This window comes from Artemia franciscana, chromosome 3 (genome assembly GCF_032884065.1).
Source record: "Artemia franciscana chromosome 3, ASM3288406v1, whole genome shotgun sequence".
Lineage (NCBI taxonomy): Eukaryota > Metazoa > Arthropoda > Branchiopoda > Anostraca > Artemiidae > Artemia > Artemia franciscana.
Window position 1 is genome coordinate 16,709,938 of NC_088865.1, and position 23,034 is coordinate 16,732,971.

The following is a 23,034-nucleotide window of genomic DNA, read 5'->3' on the forward strand; positions in this document are numbered from 1 at the left end:
TTTCAGAGAATGTTGAGGGGATTGTTGAACTAAATCGTAACATGTTATGCGTATATGGATTTTCAAAAGAGTGTAACTCAGGAATGACTGAGTATATTAATTTGGAATTTCCAGGAAATGATAAGGGAGATCAATTTACCAAAAAGGCAATGTTTGCGCGCTACTACTACTACAACTACTGCTGCTTCTCCTGCTATCGCAATTACTATTTCTAGTACCATTACTATCACTACAACTGCTAATTCTATAGCGAGTAGTACTAAGGCTCAGGATATTACATAAAATATCTGAGGAAACGTTGAGGGGAAATTTGAACTAAATCAACACATACTATGAGTAGTGTATTATACAGTAGTACTGAAGTAAGCTCATTAGCATAACCGGTCACTATACTATAATCCTTTGATCTACACATTCAGGTCAGGGATGCAGGTATCTGGCGTTTTTGGGTGAATGGCCTGCATATATCAAAGTTTTGCCAAGTATTACAAAACCATGTGTTTTAGTATCAAAATCTTGTCAGATATTATGAAAGTCCTCTTTGGTGTTACAAAATCTTGCAAGTTAACAAGAAAACTAAATCTACCCTGACATTAACAAAATATTTTCTGGAACTACCAAAAGTCATCTGATATTAGCAGAATCTAGAAGCTTGGTGCTGTCAAAATCGAACGTGGTATTATCAAATTTTGCCAAGTATTACCAAAATTTTCAAGGGTACTTTCAAAATCTTGTCATATATTATGAAAATCATCTTTGGTATTATCAAAATCTTGCAAGGCAATGAACAAATTTGGTGTAGTGTGACAAGATATTGATAATACCACACTAATACCATGATAGCACCAAAATTTTGGTAATACTTGGTATAATTTGGGTAATAGCAAAGAAGATTAGAATAATATCTGACGAGATTTTGATAATACTACGCAAGATTACGGTAAGACTTGGCAAAGATTTTGATAATATCACATATTATTTTGACAACACCATGCTGTATTTGAAAAATATCAGACATGTTTTGGTAGTTGTATAAAATATTTTGTTAATATGAGGTAATATTTTGATAGCACTACGCACAATATAAGGCGAATTCAGTCCCGGATTTTGAAAACAAATCCAGTGAATACTGTCCGTCACATGTCGACCCAAAATCAATCCATTTGTTCATCTCTTATTTATATGACTATTCACCTTAGTTCTGCCAGAGGAATGACGCATGGACGGATGATTTTGCTTTTGATTTCAGTCCCTCTTCGCCTGAAAAATTCCTTTTAACACCTCCCACCTAAACTATAAGCTCTTTTATGGAATTTATTTATTTATGATATCCTATTGGTTGTTTGAATTAAAATGGAATAGTTGTGGGCATTAAGTCATGGCTAATTATAGAGAAATCCAAGACAGATAGTCCAATTTAGTGAGAAGAAAAACCAGGCATGAATTGACCACCCCCCCCCCCCTTCAATGCCGACGTTACCATCTCCCACTTATGCTACACCTCTCATGTCACTCTACAATGCCGAACTAGAGTCAATCTGTTGGAGGCTCTACCATGTTTCTCACGCTAATTTGAGCAAATATATTTGAAAATTAGCAAATATTTTTGGTCTTAGGCAGGTTGAACCAAGAATTTTGAATTGAAACATAAGACCAATAATTTCGCCTAGAATCAGAGGCAAACAAGCATCTAAAGTCAAAATATGGACCATTTTACAATGAGCGTCAGGCAAGGCAATTGATTCAATTGATTTCATTTGCTAAACTAATAAAAAGTTAATTTAATTTTAGTTAAAGACAAAGTTAGACTGAAATTGCAAAGGGGAATAAGAGTCCAATCCAAAGCCTACCAGGGCCTCCTATCTGTCTCGAATTTGATACAAGTGAACTTGCAATTATAAACTAGGACAGTTGGCTTCCGAAAAAATTCAATTGTCTTTGTTTGTGTCTTGGGTATGACTGTCTATGCTTTTTCACAAGCTCAGCTAGTTTTGCCAACAAAAATGCCGCAAAGAGTAAAGTATTGAAAAGGGGATGACCCCCTCATATACTTGATAATTTCTGTTCATTTTAATTTTTAATATTGCACCTTACTCTCGGTTGAAGAATCTTGTTTTTTTTTCATTCATTAAGTGACTAAAACTGGTAGTCGGTATGCCAGGAAGCAGCACAAATTTCAAACTTAGCATTGAAAAGTGTTTTTTTTTTTTTTTTTCTTATTTCCTTGCATGATCCTTTCTTTCATGTTCTCGTTTGGATGACTAAGTTCAGCTTTAAGTACTGCTATAAGACAAGCTATAAGACAAGAGTTTAGTTATTTTCTAACCGAGCCGCTCCCCCCTTCTTGAAATCCTGTATCTGCTATTGTATTTACATTGTAAATATCACAAGAAAAATACAATTGATAAAAATATTTCAAGGGGGTGGGGGCAAACTAGTAAATTTTTTACTTCATCGCGATGGGAAATTATGCATATTTTCCCTTTAAAAGCATTTTTCTTGTGATATTTACAATGTAAATACAATAGCAGATACAGGATTTCAAGAAGGGGGGAGCGGCTCGGTTAGAAAATAACTAAACTCTTGTCTTATAGCTTGTCTTATAGCTGTACTTATAGCTGTAGTTTAGTGTATCATTGACCCCTTTTCTTGTGAACTATGGTAAAAAAGGGCCGAAAAATCAAAACATGCAGACTATGTTAGATTTAAAAAAAAGGTTGGAGTAATGAAATCTTTTTATAAACGACGAGAGGATAATAGTGTCTTTAGCTGCAAAGCTGCGGAAATTATAGAAATTTCCGCTTAAAGGGATAGAAATTTATCCCTTAAAAGTGTAATGCCGCTTGTATTTGCATCTTTTAAACACTTATTTTAAATTAGGTGAAATTTAAAATGAATATTATGCCGCGAAGGGTCTAAGAATTTTAAAACTCAGGAGTAATGAATTTTATTTTGTTTATTTGCTTAAAACTGAAATGAATGGTCGAAGTAAGGTTTGGAGCGACAGTGACGAGGACAGAAAAAACATGGCACTTTCAAATATCTTTCGCACAACTTAGAGAAATATCCATCAATTATATAAAATTCTCGAAAATCATGTTCTCTTTGTCCTTCAATGGCTTAGAACAGTAATCCCTGGTGCAAAGTGCCATAAAGCTTTGGGAACTACCAAAGTTTTACTATTACTATTGTACTATTACTATTATTATATATACTATTCTTATATACTATTTTATACTATTATTGTATATACTATAATTATTCTGCTATACTATTTCTATTACGACCTGTACTATTATTTGGATTTTGATCTGACACACATTTCTATGGAAAATATGAATTTCAAAATCTACACTTTGCCGCGAAGCGGCAAAACTTTCAAATTTTGCATTAAGAAGAGTCATTTTTCTTTGAATTTTTATTCTGTTAAATAATAAAAGCAAGTTTTTCAACTGAAATTAAATAAAAAAAAACACAAATTTTTTAACTGAAAGTAAGGAGCGACGGTAAAACTTAAAATGAACAGGAATTAATCCGTATATGAAAGGGGTTGTCCCCTCCTCAATACCTCGCCCTTTTCGCTAAAGTTTGACTGTTTTTCACAACTTTGCATTTTAAAACAGCAAAAAGTTTGACTCTTTCTCACAACTCCACTTAAAAAAAAAAAAAGAACTTAACCTAACCTGTACTTCTAATGAATGGTGTCTTTACTCCAATTAAATAAAAAAAACACAAGTTTTTTAAACTGCAAATAAAGAACGACACTAAAACTTTAAAAGGACAGAAATTATTCCGTATATAAAAGGGGCTGACCCCTCCTCAAAACCTGGCTCTTTACGTTAGGAGGAGGAGGAGGAGGTGAACCCCTTATATGCGTAATAATTTTTGTTCGTTTTGAGTTTTAATGCTGCTCCTTACTTTCAGCTGAAGAAACTTTTTCATACTTATTTATTCATTGCTCTTTAAAAAAATGCTAAGGAATCCTGCACTCCCTTCATGAAAATTCTCTTCCCCCGTGAAAAATTCCTCCATGGAGAGTTTCCCCCGCATAACCCCATCCCCTCAACCCCTCCTCCCAACCAAAAATAAAACCTAAAAGTGTCTGTACACTTTCCAATAACCATTACTATGTGTAAACACTGGTCAAAGTTTTTAACTTGCAGCCCCAACCACGAGGACCGTGGGGGAGTTAGTCGTCCCCAAAGACTTTTAGAATTTTAAAAGAATTTTAGAATTTTAGAATTTTTTCAGAATTTTAATCCGGTTACTGTGGGAAAATAATAAGCGTGGGAGGGGGCCTACGTGCCCTACAATTTTTTGGTCACTTGAAAAGGGCACTAGAACTTTTAATTACCGTTAAACTGAGCCCTCTTGCGACATCCTAGGACCACTGGGTCGACATGATCACCCCTGGGGAAAACAAAATTAACAAATATACACGCATCCGCGATCTGTCTTGTGGCAAAAAATACAAAATTCCATATTTTTATAGTTAGGAGCTTGAAACTTCTACTGTAGGGTTCTCTGATACGTTGAATCTGATGATGTGGTTTTCGTTAAGATTCCATGACTTTTAAGGGGTATTTTCCCATATCTTCTAAAATAAGGCCAATTTCTCAGGCTCGTAACTTTTAATCGGTAAGACTAAATTTGATGAAACTTATATATTTAAAATAACCATTAAAATTAAATTCTTTTGATGCAATTATTGGTATCAAAACTTCGTTTTTTAGAGTTTCAGTTACTATTGAGCCGGGTCACTCCTTACAAAAGTTCGTTACCACGAACTGTTTAATTAAGGAGCAATATTAAAACTTAAAACGGACAGAAATTATTACTTACATTAAGAGGGTGTCCCCCTCCTACCCACCTCTCTTTTTACGGTAAAGTTATTTAGTACTTAAAAAAAAAAACTTTTTATTGCTCTAATTAAACGGCCCATTTGTTACAAAAGTCGTTCTCAAATAATTGGAGCAAAATTCAAACTTTAGCATAAAGAGTGAAGTGTTGAGGAGTGGGCAACTCCCTTCATATACATAATAATTTTTGTTCCTTTTAAGTTTTAATGTAGCTCTTTACTTTCAGGTTGAAAGAAGTTTTAGTATTATTATTTAGCTTCTGGTCACTTTTAGAATATTGCCAGTAAATCTGGCCCCATATCCACGGTAAAATCCCCCTCCTTACATATATATCCTCTAGACCAGTGGTTCTCAACCGGGGTCCACATGGACCCCTAGGGGTCCATGTAACATTTCCGGGGGTCCACAGGCAAAACACAACAAATTGGGGGTCCACAATGATATTTTGGGGGTCCATGAAGAAAACCAACTCAGAACACTCTTTATTTTTGAAAATTTAATTTCTACTGTAATTTACTGTTCACTTTATATTGTGTTCACTGCCTGATACACCGTCAACACTTAGTTGCAAAGAAAATGAGTGCAGGTCTGCATGATGCCCTTACTGTTGTAATAAAAGTAGTTAACCATATTAAATCAAATTTTCTCCTAGACGATCTTTTTCGTGAATTCTGTAAGCAAAATTGAGAAAAGTTTGGGCGGCTTGTATCAAACAGTTCGTGGTAACGAACTGTAGTAAGGAGCGACCCGGCTCAATAGTGACCAAAACTTAAAAAAATTGAATTTTGATACCAATAGCTACATCAAAAGAATTGCATTTTAATGCTGATTTTAAATATATAAGTTTCATCAAGTTTAGTCCTACCTATCAAAAGTTACGAGCCTGAGAAAATTTGTGTTATTTTAGAAAATAGGGGGAAACAACCCCTAAAAGTCATATAATCTTCACAAAAATCACACCATCAGATTCAGCACATCAGAGAACCCTACTGTAGAAGTTTCAAGCTCGTATCTACAAAAATGTGGAATTTTGTATTTTTTTTTGCCAGAAGGCAGATCACGGACGCGTGTCTATTTGTTTTTTTTTTTTTGTTTTTTTTCAGGGGTAATCGTAACGACCCAGTTGTCCTAGAATGTTGCGAGAGGGCTCATTCTAACGGAAATGAAAAGTTCTAGTGCCCTTTTTAAGTGACCAAAAAAATTGGAGGGCACCTAGGCCCCCTCCCACCCTGATTATTTTCTCATATTCAACGGATCAAAATTCTGAGATAGCCATTTTATTTAGCGTAGTCGAAAAACCTTATAACTATGTCTTTGGGGACGACTTACTCCCCCACAGTCTCCGTGAGAGGGGCTACAAGTTACAAATTTTGACCAGGGCAGAACATTTTGAACAGAAATTATTACCCATATGAGGGGCTCACCTCCTCCTAATACCTCGCTCTTTACGCTAAAGTATTTTTTGTAATTTCAATTATTTATTCTACGGCTTTTGTGATTCAGGGGTCATTCTTAATGAATTGGGACAAAATTTAAGCTTTAGTGTAAAGAGCGAGGTACTGACGAGGGGGCAAACCCCCTCATATATGTAATGAAAACATGAGAATACAAAAGTTCTTCACGTAGCTAATTTATAAGTTCGTATATCTTTTACTAATAAAAAGATTCGTAAAAAAATGTAAAAGTTCTAGTTGCCTTTTTAATTAACCAAAAAATCGGAGGGCAACTAGGCTTCCTCCCCCGTTCTTTTTTTCTCAAAATCATTCGATCAAAATTATGAGAAAGCCATTTAGCCAAAAAAAAAAAAAATATGAAAATTTCGTTTTAATTTTTCCTCTGCGGAGAGCCAAAATCAAAATATACATTGATTCTAAAATGTTCAGACATTAAATAAAAAAAACATGTTTTTTTTAACTGAAAGTAAGGAGTGACATTAAAACTTAAAACGAACAGAAATTACTTCGTACATGGAAGGGGCCTCTTCCTCATCAACGCCCCGCTCTTTACGCTAAAGTTTTTTACTGTTTTAAAAAGAAGAGTTGAGAGAAAGAGTCAAACTTTAGCGTAAAGAGCGGGTCGTTGATAATGAAGCAGCCATTTTCATATACGAAGTAATTTCTTTTCGTTTTAAGTTTTAATGTCGCTCCTTACTTTCAGTTAAGAAAAACTTGTTTTTTTTTATTTAATTACATACAGAGGTGAGATGGCTATCAAAAGGGAATTGTCTTAAGCGTTTCATTGCACTTTGGGATTCTATTGTTTCCTTTTTTGCTGACACACAACTTGGAGCAAAACTGCTTTCAAATAAATGTGATGTGTTTTACTTATCAGATAGATTTGAAAAATTTAATTCACTTAATAAACAACTCCAAGAAAACAATTCTGATCTGATATCTAGTAAAAGTGCTATTGCTGCTTTTCTAAGGAAACTACAGCTGTATAAGAATAATATCAGGCGTCGTGCATTTGAACAGTTTCCTTGTTTGGCCTGTATTAACAGTGATTTGCAAAATGAAGATTTTGCATTATATGGTGAATATTTGGAAAATATACATGAAGATATGCAAACTCGGGTTGGCGACCTACTCGGGATGGATATACCGATTTGGGTTTCAATTCCTTTCGAAGTTAATGTTGCCGAAATAGACATATCTTTGCAAGAGCCCCTCAACGAAATACAAAGTGATGAAATAATGCATGCAAAATTCAAAGATCACCAAGTACAATATATGGAAAACAAATGATGTTGCTACAAAGTACCCTTTGCTCTGGCATAAACTACGTTATTGCTTTTCCTACATCTTATCTTGTTGAAGCGGGATTTAGTCGTCTTTCTTAAATGTTATCAAAAGATCGCAATAGACTTGACATTATGAAAAGGGGTGATCTTCGACTATCATTAACATCAATAGAACCAAATATAAATAAACTCGCCGAGAAGAATCAACCACAGGGATCTCATTGAATAAACATGCCTTTTCCTTTTTTTTTAATCACACACTTAATTTCAACTCCTTTTTTATCCAGTTTACATAATGTTGGAGTGAATTAAACTGCCTGAGGAGCTCTACTCTCCGTGAGCTTGTGTTGCTTTCCCATGGAAGAAACATTGTAATATTGTAGTTATTGTCACAATAATAGTAATAATAAAAATATTAATAATACTTATTATTATTATTATAGTAGAATATTTTATTTGTATTAAATTTTTCATTTAAAAATAAAAAGTTTTCATTTAAAAATAAAGCTTAATCGTATACTATTTCTTTGATAATTAAAACCCTAAAATTTATATTAGTGAAGAATAGAAAACTGTTCTTATGTCCAATAGCTATGAAGGGGTCCACCAAGATAAAAAGAAGGGAAAAGGGGTCCATGGGTAAAAAAAAGGTTGAGAACCACTGCTCTAGACAATTAAATCCCGGTGAAAATTTACCTAGGACAATTACCCTTAACACCTCCACGCGTAACATTGAGACATACAAGAGAAAGCAAGACATATAAAAAGAATGCTGTATAAGAATTCAGGCAAATTCTTCCGGTGTAGAATTTCCCCATACAATTTCATCCCCTGTAAACTTCTCTCCCAACTGAAAATTCCCTCGTGAAAAAACCCACAGCAGATAATTCGTCCCCACCCCGTCAACCAAAAATGAATGCATGCTTCTCAACAAAAAATACTATGAGTAAACAATTGGCAAATTTTATAACTTAGAGAACTTTTCCCCGGGGCTTTGTGGGGGGGGGGGTCATGTTATATCCAAAGGTATATTTATTGAGTCTTTCGACTATGGTGAACAAAATGGGTATATTAAAATTTTGATCGGATGATTTTGGGAAAAAGAAGCGGGAGAAGGGGCTAAGTTGCCCTCCGATCTTTTGGACACTTGAAAAGGACGCTTGAACTTTTAATTCCTATTCAAATGACCTCCTTTCTTGATATTTTAGGACCACTGATCGATACGATCACCCGTGAGAAAAAAAACACATATCCGGCAAAAAATAGAAAACTCTGCATTTTTGCAAATAGGAGGTCGAAACCTCTTAAACAAGATTCTCTAATACGCTGAATCTGATGGTGGGATTTTCATTGACATTCTTTTAGCTTCAAGGGGTGATTCCCCCCTATTTGGAAGATCAGGCAAAGTTTGCCAGGCTCGTAACCTTTGATATTTACTATCAAACTCAATGAAATTTATATTTGAAATCAGCATAATAAGCCGATTATTTTATCTTCCTAAACGTAGCATTTTATCTTCTCGTTTTTTATTTGAGCAACTTCTATAACTTAGCAGCCAGGATTTTCCCAGCGTTAAAACTAATCCTCATATTCTAGGTAAAATTCTATCGTCCCAAAGCTTCTTCCACTTCCGAAAATCCGTATGAAAGTTCAGATTATCCTTTCATTTATTGCTATGACTATTATAGTACGTTGATCTCGGTTTATGACTTCAACAGCAAGGACTTTATTAAGGTTTAAATTAGGGTTCAATTAATTAACATGTTAAAAAAGAAAAAAAAATAGATGATCCTTGATCGTAGGCATCAGAAAAGTTTCCTTATGAATATGTCTGACCGTTTAGTCATGGAAGCCACACATCATGGGCTACTTTGATTGACAGTCGCCCGGGTTAAAAACCCCTCGGTATATTAGGTTCTGACTATGATTGAAATAATTTAGTCTCTAGGTTTGGCTCTTTCTTAGGGACAAGCTAATAAAGAAGTTTCTAGGAGATGAAGGTAAATTACAATTCTTGTTCAAAATCAAATTGATGCTAGATACGAAGTAGGTTTTTTGTATTTAGTATTTTGTCTCATGAACAAGCTTAGTTTATCACGTTGGAGTCAGAAGACTATAACTTCATTTAACCCACAAGATAGATTTTATAAACTGAAAGGGCAAAGAAGAATCACAGAAGAAAGGCTAAGAGGGTGTTCAGAATGAAATTCAAAACCATATTCGCCGTTTTGTTAAAGAAATATCTCAATTGACTGTTCAAATTTTGGCCAAAGAAAAAAATTAAATAATAATAAAAAATTAAGTGGTTCGACAACATGTAGCTATATTTTTTTATTCTGTTACTGTTCAAAGTGAAAAGCTGAACGTAACAACAAACTTTCGTTTTAGAGCACAGTTTACGAAACTATTTTTCAGAAATTTACTTTTTCATGATTCAGTCTATATGTTTTTTAGCAGCCCTAGGTCAAAAGGTTGTGCCTTAATTAATGAATACAATTACAATTTTTCTAACACGTTAGAAAACTCACCGGAATGCGCCAACAATGCTTCTAGATACTAGGTTCCAGAAAACGAAATCTACTGGATTCATCGTTTCTGAGGAGCTCAATTGTTTGTCTCGGGTCAGGGATGTTTTCATCAAATCAGCTCCAGCGTATAAAAACTGAGCTCTTTCGACCTTGCAATTTGGCAAGTTTCGAACCTGAAACATTCAAAAGTATATTATCAAACACTTAGTTTCAACAAACTGTTAGTAAAGTGACTCGGACTAATAATGACTGAAAATCTAAAAAGATAACCTTGGTATTAGGTACACATGAAAAGAAGTGCTTTGTTAATGTGATAAAATTCGAGAAGAAAACGAATTCTGAAATGAAACCGAAAAACAGGAGGCAATAAAAGACAGAAACAGTCCCTTGTTCTTTATGTTAAAGCTGTACGAGTTCTTAATTGAAAGCATTATTAGTTCCATCAATTGAAATTGGAAAACGAACAGAAATTATATGTTTATGAAATAGGGCACACCTCCTACTCTTTACGCTAAAGCTGTACTAGTTTTGTACTGTAAGCATTATTGGGTCAAGCAAATGCGGTCAGTTTCCAATCACAAATGTTTTACTTACTGATTGTTTTTCAAAACATTCACGAATGAATTTACGAATCGACTGCTTGAGGTGCCAAAAGTCACCAAATTTCACCAAATAGCACCAAATGTCAAAATTGTTTTGCGCCGCAAAATTACAGAAAACGTAACTTGGCTTCGGTAAAATCTCTTTTCTAATTAAAATGGCACTAGAAATTTCAGCTTTTATTTCAATGAGGCATCTCCCAATATTCTAAAACCGTACGATAATGCCCTGGGTAAAAAAAAAACAAAAAACAAAGACGCTTTAGTGATCATCATTCTACAAAAAAAAAAAATACGATTTTACAAGTTTGAAGCTAAGGACTAGAAACCTTTTCAATAGTGTTCTCATTTTATTGAATTTGTTTTATTGGTGTAATCTTAAGATCATTACCTCCCCTTTTTGGGGATGTTTATATATATATATATATATATATATATATATATATATATATATATATATATATATATATATATATATATATTATATATATATATATATATATATATATATATATATATATATATATATATATATGTAGTATACCCTTCTAGGAATATCGAACAAATTTTTTTTCAGGATTTAAGTTTTGGCAAATGGCTGTAATCTCAATGCATTCCTCATGGATCCCACTAGCCCATCCCCTCCCCCCAAAATGAAGACGCTTTGATGACAGTGTACGCATAAGCAGAATTAATTATTTATGCTGATTATAAGCACACAAACATTCGTTAGTCTCTAATTTGCTCATCAAAAGCTATTAGCATATGAATGTTTGCATAATTAAAGAAAAGAGGATAAATACCTGGATCACAGTCTAAATATTTATACGAATGGTGACGAAAAGTCCTTTCCTTTAGAGATTACTGAAACACATCTAAAACCCCACAAGCTAAACCATTTTTCATGACCCCGCTGTCACGTACAAGCAACGATAAATGCTTATCGCATCACAACGAGCTTATGGGAAAGGGAAACCTGTGATCCATAAGCTATGATCTGATCAAATGGAAAACCAAGTAGCAATTGATTATATTGCTCTGATGATCTGGGAACTTCCCATATTGCGTGTTATGAAATGTGTGTCATGTTTGGAAAGACATTTTGCTACTATTCATATATATATTTATACTGTGAACTAAAATTTGGACAAGGAAAAGAACTTTTCAAGGCACAAGGAACATCCACCCTCTTCCCAATGACTTAGTACCCCTCTTCGATAATTGCTGATGCACAATTATACATCAATAAGGTGATTTTATCAATCGTCAAGAGAAATAGCTTAGGTGAATGAAATGAACATTTAAATAAGTTTCTGTTGTAGCCGTTGATTTTGCATGAACTACTTGACTCTTTAAAAGCAAATGCACTATCGATTTTCAAGGACTATTGGCTCAAGAAAACCACAACTGGTGAAAAAATAAAGAGAAAACAAATAAAAATGCATATGTGATCTTTCTTCTCGGATAAAGTACACAGAAACACATTTGTGTAGATATATTTTAGAAAACTCAGCAATGAAGTTTTCTAATATGCTGAATTTGATGGTGTAAATTTGATTAAAATTGTTTGCCCTATTCAGGGTCTTTTGCTCCTTTTCTTCAAAAATACAGCATATTTTCTTTGACCCATAACTTTTGATGGCTAATTTGAAATAAATGACTTTTATATATTCAGAATTTATGGTAAAATAACAGTCCCATTTATATATATCTCGTCTCTTTAAACGAGCAATAACTGTGTATGTATTTTTATGTATGTGTTGAAAAAAACAAGTTTTTTTTTAACAGAAAGTAAGGAACAACATTAAAACTCAAGACAAACAGAAATTAATCCGTATATGAAAGGCTACCCCCTCCTCAATGCCTTGTTCTCTATGCTAGATTGTTGACACTTTTTAAAAAGTTTCTTATTCTAATTAAACGAACCCTGTATATCAGTCGCTGTTCCTTAAAAATTGGGAAAAACAGTCAAACTTTAGCATTTTTTTAAGGAACAACGAGAATCAATATATACAAGGCTGCCGCATACCCTTGCCGGGGGGCCTAGCCTCAAAACAGGCCACACAGTTTTTTTTTTTTTTTTTTTTTTTTTTTTTTTTTTTTTTTTTTTTTTTTTTTTTTTTTTTTTAAGTGGCAGCTTGACATTTCTGACCACAAAACTGAAATAAATAGTTCACAACTTTAAAGGAGAATTTAAATTTTTCTCAAAGTGGCATATCGAGCCTATGATAACGTCATAACATCAAGAAGAGATTGCGGTTAGAAGACAAGCGACAATGAAACATATTTAACCAGATCAGAAGATATTCAACCTTGGTATGTAGCCGTACTGGAGCCTGGCGGTGCCGCAGCTAGAAGCAGTGTGAACCAGAACGTTGTAAATCCACATCCAACACCAAAAGACGTAGAGACTGGGCCAACAGTAACCGAAGCACTAAGTAAACGAATTATAAAGTTGTAATTTTTACAAAGGCGCTACTTCTATTTTAAGGTTCAGTTCCCTAAAGTGAGTACAAACAACATGGCATGATCAAACTTTGAATGGTTGGAAAATAAATGTCATTTGAACAACAAGCAATTTTTTTTTTTCCGACAACATCAGACCATCAAATATGACAAGAAGTATCCAAATAGCTAAAGCAAAAGGTAAAATAATAAAAGACGCATCCAAAATGAAGTAAAAATAAATGTGCTTAGAAAACTTGCAAAAGTGAGAATCGCAACAGATAAAGCAAAAGGCGTGGACCAAACCACGCCTTTGATGATGATGAGATCGGCGGCATTTAAAAAAAAAAAAAAAAACAAAAAAACGGACAAAACGAAAGTGTTGCTCTCGCAACACAATTAGGAAGTGTCAGAAATTAGAATGAAGAAGAAAGAAGTATTACGTTAGAAGAACAACACCATCACAATATTTGACACCAGGAAAATGTAGTGCAAAACTCAGTACAGACCTACAAAGATTCTATAAACTACGCGACTGTTGGTTACAAGTCATGGGTACCCTTTAACGCCATATGTATTCCCTGGATGTTGCTACTTACAATAAGAATTAATATATAGAAGCCTGTGAAATGGCGAGTAGTGGGGCCCAGTCTTGACAATTCTGGCCACAAAAATTATCTAAATTGTACCAAATGATTTTGGGAAAACCCTAGTTAAACCACTGCTTAAGGAACATGCTAACGAAAAGATTGATCAAGTGGACAGCTTGACTTACCTTGGTAGTATTATTACCAATGACGATGGCAGCAGTGAAGATGTTGAAAGTAGAATAGCTAAGGTTCAGGATATTTTTCCTCAGTTGAAAAAGTTTGTATGAATAGGGGGTAATTCTACAAATCAAGATTAGAATATTGGAAGCTACAGTGATTACAATGGTCAAATACGGTTCTAAAGCATGGGCGCTACAAAAAAAATGCACGAAGGTTTGCTAGATGTTTTCTATAGAAATTGTCAATGGATTATTATGGGAACCCGACTGAAGGACTGCATTTCGAACAGTTAACTCTATGGAAAATGGGGTTCAATCCTGCTTTCTAAGTCTAAAAGGAGAAAAAGGTTGAGATAGCTAGGGCAGATTCTGGGAATGAAGGATGATACACCGCCAAAGATTGTCCTTTTTGGCCACCGTCAAGGGTTAAATAGAAAACAGGTCGTCCAATGTTGGGGCAGGAGGATATTGTAAAGAAATATTTAAGGAAAATATGGACGAGGGGGGTTTGAATAGACTAGGATGTAGGAGGAGTGTGCGTAGCCGTGTTGGCCTCAGGCAGCCTGGTGCTGCGGTGACTTGTAGGTAGTTTTAGCAGTAGTAGTATAAGGAGCTAGTAAACTATCGAATAAAGAGTTGAAGATTTAGGGAGGAGCTAGTCCCCTTATTTAAAAGAATTTCTATAGAAATTTCACTTGAAATAACTTTTTTTTTATTTTAATATTGTAAAAGAGCTGTAAACTCTACTAATTGAGTTGTTGCACAAAAAGAATAGTGAATTAAATATTTCAACCTTAATATGATCAGTGGCCGGTGTTCACCCTCTTCCATGGAAAATACCTCTGAAAAATATCCTCTCCCCTCCTTTGAGAAATACTCCCCGCGTAACATACTCCCCTGGAACATACCACACCACAGATGATGTACCTCACCAAAAATCTACCCTCGGATAATACCTCCATGGAAAACACCCCCCCCCCCAAAAAAAAATACGAAACAATCAGAAAGCGAAATTGTAGAAGTTTAAGTGTCTTTTTAAGTTTTGTAATTTGTCCATTGCTAACATATAGTATTTCTTATTGGGAAACATAGGGACGCTTTCACGGGGCAAATTTTTGCAGGGAAGATTTTCTGGGGAACTTCTGAGGAGCAAATTTATGGGAATACTTTTCTCGATCAGCGAGGAAGTGTTATCTTGAGGAACGATCAATTTTTCGGGGGATAACTTCCGGGGGTGAGTATTTTCGGGGATAATTTTCCCGAGTTTGGGGGGGGGGGTTAACTCCTAGAACCATATGATCATAGTACATTTTCTGGAGAGATACTCTCTTGCACATTTAGTGGTGTTGATTTTATTTTATTTTTTCTTTGGCAGAGGTTTTTAGAAGTAGGCCTTCACTATATGCTTAGAACTGTATTTTCATTAATTGAAAGGTTTCGTGAAAACTGTTCATGACTCAGAATCTTTGATACTCATAAGGGTTTGTAAAAAAAAAAAAAAAATAATAATAAAAATAAAAGCTTAATTTTTTATTTTAGGCAAGAACAAGATAATTAAATGTTAAACAATAGAATTATATGTGAAAATTAATCACACATTGTATTAAATTGTCGCACTACCCAACAGTCCAAAGTTACAAGCAATTAGATATTCATGGTATCTATGCTGCTCTTTGTGACTGGATTTACTGATCAAAAAATGTTTTCATTCCTAATAAGTTCTTGTTGCCAAAATTCATCAAATCTTCTTTTTTCGCTCACTAAAATGGTTGGAAAATTAAACCTTTGATACTAAAGTTGTTTTATCCTATCTTAGATGTAATTATAAAAAAAAACAAGTTTTTTTTTAACTGCAAGCAAGGACCGACATTAAAACTTAAAACAAACAAAAATTATTCCAAAATGAAAGGGACTGTCCACTCCTTAACACCTCGCCCTTTACGTTAAAGTTTGACTCTTTGTCGCAACTCTACTTTTTGAAACAATAAAAAAAACTTTAGTGTGAAGAGCGAGGTGCTGAGGAGGGGAAAACCTCTTTCATATACAGAATAATTTATGTTCGATTTCAGTTTTAATGTCGCTCCTTGCTTGAAGTAAAAAAACTTGTTTTTTATATATTTAATTTCTGAACGTTTTTGAATCAATGAATGTTTTGGTTTCAGCTCACCACGCATGAATAATTAAAACGAAATTTGCATGTTATTTTATTTATTAATTTTTTTTGGCTAAATGACTTTCTCGTAGTTTTGATTGGAAAATTTTGATAAAAAAAAGGGAGTGGGGGGGGGAGAGGCCTAGTAGCCAATTTTCGGCAACTTAAAAATGCAACTAGATTTTTTTTTACGAACGTTTTTGTTAGTAATAAGCATGCTTACAATTTTTTTTGGTCACTTAAAAAGTGCACTAGAACTTTTAATTTTCGTTAGAATGAGCTCTCTCGCAACATTCTATAGCCACTGGGTCGATACGATCACCCCTGGGGAAAAAAATACAAAAAAACAACAAATAAACACGCATCCGTGATCTGTCTTGTAAAAAATACGAAATTCCACGTTTTTGTAGATAGGAGGTTGTAACTTCTACAGTAGGGTTCTTTGATACGTTGAATCTGATGGTGTAGTTTCTGTAAGATAGAATGACTCTTATAGGTTGTTTTCCCCTATTTTCTAAAATAAGGCAAATTTTCTCAGGCTCGTAACTTTTGATGGGTAAGACTAAACCTGATGGGTCGTATATATTTAAAATCAGTATTTAAAATGCAATTCTTTTGATGGAACTGTTGGTATCAAAATTCCATTTTTCCGTTTCGGTTACTATTGAGCCAGGTCACTCCTTACTACAGTTTGTTACCACGAACTGTTTGATCTTTCTTAGTCCTTTTTTAAGAGTTGCTTATTACGAAGTATTCTCTTCATCTTCATAATACGTGTGGAAGTTCAAATTTTTGTGTACCTGGCCTAAAATTAAGCTTTTCTAGTTCTTCTATAATGTATATTGAATGCAGTTGGTGATAATGATTAGAAGTTGATAATGGTTGGTGATAATGGGATGCATATTTAGTCAAAAATACGGTAAAAATATCATTTTTGTGATTATAAGAAGTTAACTTTTTCTATTTATTTTTATATGAGATCGTTGAGAAGGCAAAAAGGGAAAAATAAGTAATATTATATTTTTCTTTCTTCCCTCTTCCCCCTGTTAAGTTGTGTCACTATCATTATTATTGTTTTCGTCTTCTTCTTACCCTTTTATCATTGAATATTGTGCCCTTTGCATTTTTATTGTTGTTCGTTTAAGTTAATTAAACAAACATTCAAATGCAAAGCAGTCAAATATTTAAAATAATTCCTAATCCTAAATAACTTGCACTTTATTTTAGTCCTTAAAGAAGAATCAACTGTACGTACAAATAACATTTTAAATAGGGATAAATCCTTTTTATTAGACAGTGAAAAATAGTAACAACAAAATCTGGATATTTTGATCACATATGACCGTCATCAGCAGAAAAACTAAATCAGCTGTTTGATTCTCCTGTAATAATATGTAAGTCCATGGATTAAGGAAGCTTCTTGACAAAGAAGGTACTTGAATCTGCCCTGTGGCAGTTGGGATAAAATCCTGGGCTCCATATTGCAAAGCAGAGATTTATCCACTGTGCCACCAGCACAAAGCATATTGTTATCGATGTCGCATATGTGGAATTTATATCATGCAGCATTCCACCTTCAGAATTGCCGCAGCCAAAAGTAAATAAATTTGATTTTTGGGTTTATGTTGGTTCAAACTTCAGAAAATGCAGAAAATAAATATAGTTTCTACCAAAATAAAGTAGAAGCTGAAGTATTTCAATTACATTATGAAGGTATTTCCGCAAACCATCGTTAAAGAGAGTTCCAGCTGACAGTTGAAAATAGAAATCTGTTATTAATTGTATCAGTTCTTCCACGCTTGGAAGACGGTTAGATCTTCCGTTTGCAAAATCTATGCAGTGTTCGTGCGTGAGTAAGTGGGAGTGTTCCAAGGTACAAAATGTGCTCAATTTTATTTGCTACCCTATTTTCCGTAGAGTCATAAAAGCAAATAAAGGAGGATTTAAAGTATATTTTGAAAAGCATTAGACCACTTACCTTTGAAAAGACGATCCACGAAAAACGACGGGTAAACATTCCAAGTTTTTCTCCAGCTTGTAGGATTGAACAGAGTGACAAAGGATGCGCGAAGATAATGAAGTTTCTAACATCCAAAGACTTGAGCATCCGAAACTGACTTACTATAATGAAAAATAATTAGGTTGAAACCTAGGGTCTTAACGTTAATTCGCTGCCAATATTAAAATGAATGCGCATATTTGGTTTTCAAGCTGAAAGAAATAAGCAGGACCTTTCTGCGATGTATCTACTCGCGTAAATACATTTGGAAAATTCAGTAAATATATTCTCAAGACCAGAAAATAATTTGCAATTTACTAAAAAAACACAAAGGAATGTAGATTGTCAGTTTAATATGCATATATTGTTTTTATTCCTTAAAGTCTTAATAGTTTTTGGTCTATTTTAGTTAAAAAAATACTAAAAAAAATTTATTTTGTATTTTGTTTTCAGTAAAGTGGAAACTATGTAGCCTACTGGCCTTGAGAAGGCATGAGAAGTTTAAGCCTTAATCCCATCAATTTCTGCTCGTTTTCAGTTCCTTTCGGTTTTTAATTGTAATTTCTGTTTGTTTCCGGTTTTATTTATTTATAGATTGTGACATATAATAGTTTTTCGCTTGGAAGATTATTTCAATGTATTTCTGCTCATTTTTGGTTTAATAGAGCTCTTTACTTTTCTTTGAAAGCTTATTTTGTGGAAAAGGCTTTTTAAATTAATTTAGTTCGCTTTTAGTTGATATGGTCTTTTTCATGGAAAAAGAAAATGCAATTTTATATCTTTTCAGTTTTCAAACAAAAAGAGCGGTTCAGTAGTAATCGAAACTCTAAGAAGCAGAATTTTGATAACAATAGATACATCAAAACAATCAAATTTTGATGCTTATTCAAAATATATAAAATTCATAAAATGTAATGGTAGGCTACCCATCAAAAGTTACGAGTCTGATAAAACTTGCCTTATTTTTTAAAAAGGGGTGAAACATCCCCAAAACATCGGGTGATCTTAATGAAAATCACTCCATCACATTCATCATACCAGAAAACCCTATTGTAAAAGTTAAACTCCTCTATAAAAAAATGTGGAATTTTGCATTATTTGCCAGAAGAAAGGTCAAAGATGCGTTTTTTTTGTTTTTTTTTTCCAGGGATGATCATATCAAACCAATGACCGTAGACAATTTGAAGAGGGCTCATTTCATCAGAAATCAGAAGTTCTATTGCGCTTTTTAAGTGACCAAAGACATTAGAGGGCAGCTAGCCCCCTCCCACGCTTATGTTCCCCCAAAGTCACCCGATAAAAACTTTGAGATAGTTTTGTTCACACATTTTGTTCAGCATAGTCGCAAAATTAAATAACTGTGTCTTTGGGGATTACTTAACCTCTAACAGTCCCCAGGGGATGGGCTGCGAGCAGTGAACTTTGCCCATTGTTTACATATAATATTGATTATTGGGAAGTATTCAGACGTTTTCAGGAGAATTTTTCTGGTGGAGGGGGGGATATGTGAAAGGATCTTTCCATGGAGGAATCTCTAATGGCTGGAGAGAACTCTCAATTGAGGGGAGCTGGATTTTTCAGCATTATTTAAATAACGATCAGAAATTAAATTATTTTTAAAATATTTTTTTTCAACTGAAAGTAAAGAGTGACTTGTAAATTTAAAATGAACAGAAATTCATATATGAATTTCACAACTCCCCACATATATGAGGGGAGTTGCCCAACCCCCGTCAATACCTCACTCTTTACTTTAAAGTTTTTTTTCGGTACTTTTAAAAGAGCTATTTATCATAGGCAGCGCAATAGCGCTGCCTAAGTAAAGAGCGATGTGGGCACAATGTATTATCTATTTGCTTTTGTTTTTTGTTTTGTTTTTTTTTTACCAGGGCACTTCACATCGAAGGAGTTGCCATAGAAACTTCAAAAAGGACTCATTCGATTGGAAATAGAAACGACTAGTGCCTTAAAAAATGGTCAAAGTGATTGAAGGGGAACTAACACCCCTCCTACGCCCACCATTTCCCCAAACATATCCAATCAAAATTTTGAGATAGCCATTTTGTTCAAAGTATTTGGAAGGCCCGGAAATTATTTCTTTAAGGATACCAGCCCTCCTGCCCTTCAGCCCCAAGGGTGAGGGTTGTAAGTTGTGCCTTGGGGCCATATAAGACTCATATATACGAAGTGATCGTATAAACTTCGGAGGGAGCTCATTGGATTTTTAATCAGAAGTTCTAGCGCCCTCTTTAAGATTCAGAGTGATCAGAGGATGAATACCCCCACCACACCTCATATTTTCCCGAAATACATCTGATAGAAATTTGTGACATGACCATTCGTTGTAAATAGCGACATGGCCATTTGTTGTAAAAATACATTTGAAATGTTTTCATATTTATTACTTTCATAAATGAAAAATTCTCAAAACCTTAAGAAAGAAGTCTCATTATATGTCAATTAAACTGACATTCCACTGTCTTTTTTTTCTTTTTTTTCAGTAAAGCGTAAATTGTGTTCTTGTTTTGAGAAGTCATAAAGGATATCAACCCTACTCATGTTAAGTTTTGCTTGTTTTGAGTTTGACTTAGCTATTTATTGTAATAACATGAAAAAAACTTCGTTTTCTTAAAGAGTTATAGAGGCTGCGTCCCAAAGTCGAACCTTAAAACGTACAGGAATTAGAAGAGGCAGTTGGGGGGCTGCCGCCCCCCAAACCCCCCGCTTTTAAAGACTCTTTTGTACAGGTTTTTTGTTTTTTTTGCTAACCCCCCCGCTCTTGGCTTCGGAAAGGTCCTCTTTTAATTAACAAAAATTGAAATGAATGAATAATGGAATAACTTCGAAAAATGTTAAACACAAGAGGACAGGAGAACCATTGCGCCGAAACTAGTAATTAGTAACAATGAAGTCCCCCCACAAAAAAAAAAACCTGTACAAAAGAGTCTTTAAAAGCGGGGGGTTTGGGGGGCGGCAGCCCCCCAACTGCCTCTTCTAATTCCTGTACGTTTTAAGGTTCGACTTTGGGACGCAGCCTCTTTAACTCTTTAAGAAAACGAAGTTTTTTTCATATTATTTCTGTACGTTTTTCTACAATCCATGGTGGATGTAATTTAATAATTCCTGTACTCCTCGTAGAGGAATTAGGAGAGGAAGTTGGGTGGCTGCCGCCCCCCAACCCTCCCCCCCCCCCCCCCCCCCCGCTTTTAAATCATTGTAAAAAATAGAAAAAAAAATAGATAGAATGACCGAAATGTTTCTTTTGCACATAAGAAGCTAATATTCTGTTATATCTCAAATGATAAGCAGTCCAGGTGTTAACAAAATTATACACTTTTATTTTGATCGCTACGTCCAAAAGCCTATAATAAAGAATTTATTCTAAAAATGCCTTCTCATATAGGAAACATCTTTAGGTAATTATAGTAAATTATATATTATTTAACTTATTTAGCAACTATTTATATAAAATAAGTAAATATCCACGTTTCATTAAATCGAGAAAAACTTAAACTTCTTCAAAACATTTGAAAATTCACCTAAAAATTGGCAATGAGCACTTAAAGGCTATAAAATATATACTTAAAGCACATTTATATCACACTTATTTCGGACATCGCTGAGGATTGCCCCAGTTGCAAAGTCCCCAACAGGGTCAAAAGTCAGTTCTTTTGGACATGTATCTTACAGCTCCAGTCAACTCGTGCATTTCTGGAATGGAGCCGGATTTTTATGATGCTTGCAGTCATTCTCGCCGTGCCGAGCTGATTATTTTGATGTACTTGAATGTTGATATTCGTAACTTTTAAGAATTTCAAAAATTAACATGGGACTATTAGACTATTAGGACTGTAAGAAGACTATTAGGAGAGGCAAACCCCCCCGCTTTTAAAGACTCTTTTGTACAGGTTTAATTTTTTTTTTCATATTAATTCTGTACGTTTTTCTACAATCCATGGTGGATGTAATTTAATAATTCCCGTACTCCTCGTACAGGAATTAGGAGAGGAACCCCCCCCCCCCCCACTTTTAAATCATTGTATAAAATAGAAAAAAAATAAATAGAATGACCGAAATGTTTCTTTTGCTCATAAGAAGCTAATATTCTGTTATCTCTCAAATGATAAGCTGTCCAGGTGTTATCAAAATTTTTTTGATGTTGTGAAAAAAACCGCCCGTAAGGGACTTGAACTCTTGACCCAAGGATTAAAAGTCCCACGCTCTACCGACTGAGCTAATCACTTGCATGTGTGTAAATATAACTTCTCAATAACTTTTAAAAATTTCAAATTAACATGGGCTCTTATGGAGAGAAATGCGTTAATTAAGTAGCTAATGCGTGGTTTCTGGAAAACAGGGAAGGAGTTATCGGATCGAGCTGAAATTTCGCGGATAAGCTCCTGGGCCGTAGGGGACCTTAACTTGTGAATTTCAGCCCGATCGGACAACGTTAAAAGGGGGGTGGGGTTGGGGGGTCGAAACTTTCGGGGGGTTAAGATTTTCCTACGAAACTTTCCAGGAAAATTACTCGGAGAATTCCGCATCGAATGAGTCTTCGTGCACCCAGATCCGATGTCGGATGTGACCTGTAGGCGTCTAGAAAAAAAAAAGAAAATGAATTTTAAGTGGTTATGTGTGGTTTCTGGAAAACAGGGAAGGAGTTATCGGATCGAGCTGAAATTTCGCGGATAAGCTCCTGGGCCCTATTATATATTTTGTGGACTTGAGCCAAAAAATAGAAGAAAATGCCACTTTCCCGTGACTAAATCCTTTTGACAAATTTAAAAAGACTGTAGAGCTTTAATTTCCATTCAATTGAGCCTTCTTTCTAGGACAATCGGGCCGATTAGTTCACCTCTGAAGAACCAAAAAAAAAAAGAAAGAAAAAAATGGTTACTCTTTTGTATTCTTTCTACTGGAAAGAAGCGAAATTCCATATTTTT

The 23,034-nt window shown here is 34.5% G+C and overlaps 1 protein-coding gene across 1 annotated transcript in view; it reads right to left on the reverse strand.

Moving 5' to 3' along the window:
- LOC136025475 (uncharacterized) overlaps positions 1 to 18,213 on the reverse strand; it is a gene marked incomplete at its 5' end in the record, with an annotated part of 30,393 nt that extends 12,180 nt beyond the window's left edge. The window contains 2 exon segments of the mRNA XM_065701506.1: positions 10,128 to 10,300; positions 18,071 to 18,213. Coding sequence (XP_065557578.1) covers positions 10,128 to 10,300; positions 18,071 to 18,213 — 316 coding nt within the window.
- Between the last annotated feature and the right edge of the window lie 4,821 nt (positions 18,214 to 23,034).